This window comes from Nansenia antarctica (genome assembly GCF_963989245.1).
Source record: "Nansenia antarctica genome assembly, chromosome: 3".
In the NCBI taxonomy this organism is placed as follows: domain Eukaryota; kingdom Metazoa; phylum Chordata; class Actinopteri; order Argentiniformes; family Microstomatidae; genus Nansenia; species Nansenia antarctica.
This window is the reverse complement of record NC_137688.1, coordinates 45946761-45952930: the sequence shown is the minus strand read 5'-3', so window position 1 is coordinate 45952930 and position 6170 is coordinate 45946761. Positions and strand designations below refer to the sequence as shown.

General features: G+C 41.2%; 1 protein-coding gene across 1 annotated transcript; it reads left to right on the top strand.

Moving 5' to 3' along the window:
• On the top strand, nt 1-1554 carry dph3 (diphthamide biosynthesis 3). Its single transcript, XM_080525212.1, has 3 exons — nt 1-153; nt 277-351; nt 1245-1554. Exons 1-3 carry the CDS (start codon nt 46-48, stop codon nt 1317-1319), a joined length of 258 nt encoding a protein of 85 aa, XP_080381338.1. The 5' UTR covers nt 1-45; the 3' UTR covers nt 1320-1554.
• The last annotated feature ends 4616 nt before the right edge of the window (nt 1555-6170 follow it).

Below are 6170 nucleotides of genomic sequence, written 5' to 3'. Positions count from 1 at the left end.
TCCAGATGTGAAGATTTAGCTGGTATTACACATTTCGTCTCTACAATGTCGGTTTTCCACGACGAAGTTGAGATCGAGGACTTTGAATATGATGACGATACAGAAACGTACTATTTCCCATGCCCATGTGGCGACAAATTCGCTATAACCAAAGTAAGTGCACTCTCATGAGGCGTCAAGTAGCATCTAGCTAAGCTGTGTCAAAGCAAGCATGGACATGTCCTTTCACATTGCGATGTACTCCTGGTCCTATATCTCGTGTTATTGTTCTTTCAGGAAGATTTGGAAAATGGTGAAGAAGTAGCGACCTGTCCAAGCTGTTCGCTCATTGTAAAAGTAATTTACGACCAGGTTGGTAGCTTTGACAGCTAGTGATTGTTTTGTAACCATTCTCTAGCAACATGGCCAAACAAAGTGGAACACTTTTGCTGGATATGAATGAAATGAATGAATGAATGGTCTTTATTGTCATTGCTATAGTACAGGTACCAAACAACGAAATTTAGGAGGGGTGGCTCCTCTGGTGTTAGGAAGAAAAAAAACGGAAACAAATACAAGAAGGGAAGGAGCTGGTTTACATAAATAGAGGCTATGTACACTATCCACTATACTATACTGTACAGATAGACGACTAGGGTTGATCATATTGCACATAGTGTTATTGCACATTCATTTAAAGTGTCGCAGTTTGCAGGCTTGAAATGTACATATTTGTGCCTCAGCACTACACCTGATTTTTTCAGTCCAGCAGCTGCCATCAATCCGTCCAGACTGTCCAGGGCCCAGATAGATGAAGGACACTCTATATGTGAAGCAGACTCTTACTTTCTCCAGCCAGATGATCAGAATCAGAATTGCTTTTATTACATCCCAATGTACAAATACACAAGAGTAACATTCTTTGGCATAGGTTCTTCAACATTGGCATTGCAGTAAGTTACAACATCACAATAAAAATAGAGTAAAGCAAGTAATAATAAAGTGATGGTAGTCGTACAACAGCGGAACCAGTCGTACTACAGTGAAATCAATAGTGCATGTTACCCTAGCGGTAGTTATTGTGTCACTGAGGAAAAGGGTTTGGTGCACTGAAAGTGTTTTGGAAAATGTATTTGGCAACATATGTATTTGACATAAGCCTACCTTCTGTTCTTGATATCCTGGAGATTTGTTTCTCTTTGTGTGTAAATAATTGGTGGTCATAGGAAACAGGATATTGATCAATTTCTATATTCATTTTTCAGGAGGAATTTATGTCTGGAGAAGTGATTGAGGTACCAACAACAGAGAGCAAATTGGAATTGGCCGTGTCCTCCTGACAGTGATGAACCATCATCCTCATGGTCCTACCTAGACTACAGCATCATAATCACAGATTTAATAATGAACTAACTTAGTTAATTTTCTTTTGCTCCCACATGACAGAAGCATACGTTATGGGAGGTGTGCATTACCTGTGATGGTTACCATTTTACAGGACACTTGCTTGTATTATAGGCCTTCAACTATTGTATGCAAAATACATGTAAATAGTATATCATTTTAACATTAACGTATTCCTTTTTCAAATAACATTTGAAATAAATAAACATTGTATGTTGTCTTGAACCTTTTTGCCATTTCACTGCTTGTATTTTTTGTGTTTGAACAGCAGAGGGAGCAGATAGCCAAGGACAAATCTACTGTCAGCTGAATTGTTGTTGGTAGTTTAAGAATTATCCTCAATCCCCACACAGTGGCAGACAAAGACTAATTTGGGGTAGATGCAAGGGTTTCCTGGGTCAATTTTAATTGATAGGATACAGTTGTCCTCATTGGCTCCTTCACAGCTAGTCCAGACCTGTCAGAGAGAAAAGAGAGAGAGAGCACATTATGGTGTCCTTCACATGATATTGAGGTTTCTGCCTGTTTATCCAGGCAGCGTTCATCGGCTGCAGTGAGCACGTTTCACTGCATGCCCCATCCAGAGGGCCACAGCAGCAGGCAGTAAACACACCAGCACTCTGGACCCCCACAGAGCAGGTTATTTGAATGGGTGGTAGATGGAGCGACAGAAAGAGCTATAGCATTACTCTGTGTGTGTGTGTGTGTGTGTGTGTGTGTGTGTGTGTGTGTGTGTGTGGGGGGGGGGGGGGCAGTGAAGGTATCTGTAACAGCTGGAGGAATAAGCTGAGGCAGTCAAAGCTATGAACTACATAAGATTATTCAAATATAATGTGTTTACAATCGACAAAGTAAATTAGTGTTCAAAAAAATGTGTGTGTGTGTGTGAGAGAGAGAGAGGGGGGGGGGGGAGAGAGACTGCCCTCACTCCTTTGGCAGGCTTGACGTCATCGCTCATGGCAGCGAGCTGGAGGTAGAGGAGGAGAGCAGCCCAGTGAGTTGTCGGGCCTGCGAAAAAAAGACACTGCAATAAACAAAATTAGCCAATTGGGTTTTAACGACACATTTAGGTTCGAGCTGTCTACGAAACTAGATATTGAAGAGTAGAACATTAGCATTTTATTTTCCTTTATCCGATTTAACTGAAGGAACCACCAAGGTAAGGACCAAACGCTGATCAACTGAGTGCAAAGTTGTGGGTACCCTGACGGGATACAGTTGACCGTGATGACTGGCATTGCGATATTTAAGTTTAGACCACCTTTACGCGCGTATTGCAAATATGCTACTTTTAATATGATGAATTACAAAACTCAGTAAAAAAAAAAGGCTCGTGTAGCTACTGTTGTTATGTGTCCACGCTATGTCGATCCCGGCTTTGTGCATGATAAATATGCTACAATTTATCAATTTGGTACCGATAGAGATAACTGTTTGCGCTATCAGTTGTCTATTTGTAAATAATTGTAGTTGATGGAATGTTGGCCCGTCACTTTCTCATGCACGCCTCTATTGTTTTGTATGGCGCGGCGCGCTACATTTGTTTACAATGTAATATTTCAATGGTATGACGAGAACACAGGCAACGGGGCGCCTGAGGCCAGTATGTTTGGTCAGCTCTGCATCTTATTTCACAATGTTCAAGTTACGACCCACGATGGGCAACATCTAGGGCCATATTTGCATTTGTTTTTTAATAGTTTTTTTGTATGACGTTTTTGTATTTATGCCCCACCGGTTATAGCTGTTAGCTGATGTTCTTTGCTTCATCATATTGGGTTATGATATGGATGGGGTGTCTCTTAGGACACAGAGTAATGTTTAGTGAACTAGATCCACAAAAACAGGATTTTGACTTTACTGCTAAACTGCAACCGTTGGGTCCCTACCCACTATTTGTAAACAATTAGACCTACTTAAGATCACTTTAACCGACTCTGTGTGACAGACTATGCACCAAAAGGAGCTTCCACACTTGTGCTAGGATGCATTTGGGAGATAAGAAAATGCTACTTATTTTAAGAGCTTTTACTGTACTCACTCTACCAACTCAGGTCAACTTTGTGAATCATGCTATTCCTCTCAGACTTGCTATTTTTAGCTGTCTTCTACAGTGGTAATTGAAATCCAATAAGTCATGTATTAGTTATGTACCACATAGGGTCTTGCATAATGTAGCTGCAACCTCAACCCACAAATGCATTCCAATGGTTCTGTCTCTAGCTGTGTTAATAAAGGGGTTCAAAACTGCTCAACCAAGAAAATAGTAAGAATTCTTGGATGCATACTGAACACATCATAAAGGACATTCACCTATGTTGTCAGATTTTCCAGAATTGTTCAGGCCCACGGTTGAACTTTGGGCTTTTAAAATGATATAGCTTAGGCTAGGCCTACCATGAAATGAATTCTGGGGTTGAACTTAAACCTCTGCAGCCATACTCTGAAGTGAACCTGGGCCAAAAATAATATCCGAGCTCAGGTTTTAAATGTTTCCCTGCGGAGCACTTAATTGCCTGTAAAACAGTTTTTAAACCCTGCCTCTCAGATGACTTTAAGATGTGAGGTTCTTTTTTGCACAGATATATTTAATATCATACAGTAAGGTTAGTCTAAGTCTGCTAAGATCTGCACATCTTCAACCATCCAATAGACTACATTTTATTTATGTTTTGCCTATTAGATGTGTGGAGCTTTCCAATTGCAAATTGGACTAATCATGCAAACATGTTTCTGACAAGGCCAAGCCCGGTCCAAATTCCACATTTTTGAAATCTCATAGCTATTATCCATGCCTCCGGTTATTTCCCCAACAGTAGGATGAGATAGAAGAGTGATGTTGATGGAGGTTTGGAAAAAATGCATTTTTTATTAGAGATCATGGAAAATGTAACCTTTCGATATTTCATCACAGTGCAGACAGAGAATCATCGTTTCCACAAGGTCAAGGATGAGAGAACTTAGGAGTGTTGGTGGAAACTTTGACTTTTCTCTCAAATGTGTTCTACTTTTGATTATTAACTTATAATTATCCGAGAACTCTAATACAAGTTACTCTTGGAGCCTTGAGTGTACATTTTGCTCCCATGCAGCACAGAGCCATAGGCCAGTAGTCCTAGTGTAAAAGCTAATGTAGTTTAAACTATACTACCATGCGCACGCTAAGCCTACTCAGTAGACTCAAAGGGGCCTGGGGTTGAGGCACAACTTCACCTAGATTCCTTTTACACTGTATTTGCATAGGAAGTTTCTTTTCCACATTCTTTTTTATTGACAAATCAAACCCTAGTTTGATCCCCAGCAGCAGCAATTAACATGGTGTACTGCTGCTCAGACATGGTTTCGTCACAAGAGATTATTCTGATAGCATGTGGTAGCCACTGAATATTAGAGAGAGGCACAGGCAAGAAACACACAAAGATGTTCTCTGTTTGGCACCGAGAGCTCAGCTGATGCAGTTGCCTCTCACTTCTGCCGAGCCGATTGGATTCAGAAATGCTAGTGCCCCTGGCTGAAGCTGGTGCTGTGCCCACCCACATCCTGTGGTACTCTCCATCCTGTGGTTCATATCCCTGCTGCTGCAAGGGTCTGAGTTACTATGCTCACGGTGTAACAGTAAGAACCTGACTTTCTGTTACTTAGTCTTGCTGAAACCATATCTCCTCCTTTGTCCTTCCCCTCTGATTCTATTTTCTAATCTAATAGTTCCTACAGGAAGCAGAACAACCTCCTACAGTATCTAGTATCTTTCAAAACATTGGAGAACGTCTTTGATGATTCAGGCTGAGGGAAGTGTATTTACTTCAACTTGATAGGCTAGATGTGAAGTATGACACTTTGATATATTACCAGTGTTGTTAATATGTTACAAGCGATTGTTAAGGCTACTGGGTGAGTGGTGAGGGGTATTTCCAGACTAACAGCCAGGGCTGTCGGCATATCGCCTGTCAGTGTGAAGCTGTGAAGCAATTTTGGCGTTCTAATTTTTTTGTCAGCGAGGGCAAGTGGATACCTAATCAAATGCGTCTGTATGCATGTTTGTGAATGTGGTTGTGGGACTCACGGAGAACAAAACAGTAAATGCCCAGTCATCCATCTTGAGTACTTAAAAGGAATCTAGGGAAAATAATCATCACCAGTGCTGCTTCCTAATCTTGTGTGAAAGGGCCCTATCTGAGGCTTATTACTTACTACTTGCAGGCAGATAAACTATGTCAAAGGTTGGATTTTCATGGCTTAGGCCAAGGCGAGGGCTTCAGCTGTGGGCAGACCAAGGAAGGTACCTTCATGGCTTGTGTAGGCACCAGTGCAGCTTAGACAAAATAACTGCTTGGCTGACATTGACTTTTTTCATTAGGGCTATCATATGGCTTTGCTCAATATGACATTACTTACATCATGTTATAGACAAAGAGAATGTTCCACTGTCAGCCCTGTGCTCTGATGTTGGTAAAGTCATTACCTGACTCACCATCATACCTCTGCTGTGACGCATGGTGATGTCATTGGAGTATCCTACAGGGGCACAGCATTGCGTGTTTGTGTTTGCCAAGAAGAGATGCATCCAGAGGGAGGTAAGAGGGGATCTCCTGAGTCCACAATTACAAATGCGGAGCATGAGCTTGTTTCTTTTTCATGAGAAATAGATAGTGAAGGAAAGGGCATTTGCAATTAGTGAAAGGGGATAAACCCACATAGAGATTTCATATATTTCTAAAACTAATGGAGACATGTTTTGGGCGTGTCCTCAAGATATATGTTGCTTTTGTTTGTCTTTTTAAATCCTT

Excerpts from the sequence above, each read along its gene's own strand:
- dph3 (XM_080525212.1), top strand. The coding sequence starts at position 46 with ATGTCGGTTTTCCACGACGAAGTTGAGATCGAGGACTTTGAATATGAT. Across the intron at positions 154-276 it reads ACAAATTCGCTATAACCAAA|GAAGATTTGGAAAATGGTGA; the intron begins GTAAGTGCACTC and ends TTGTTCTTTCAG. Across the intron at positions 352-1,244 it reads TAAAAGTAATTTACGACCAG|GAGGAATTTATGTCTGGAGA; the intron begins GTTGGTAGCTTT and ends TTCATTTTTCAG.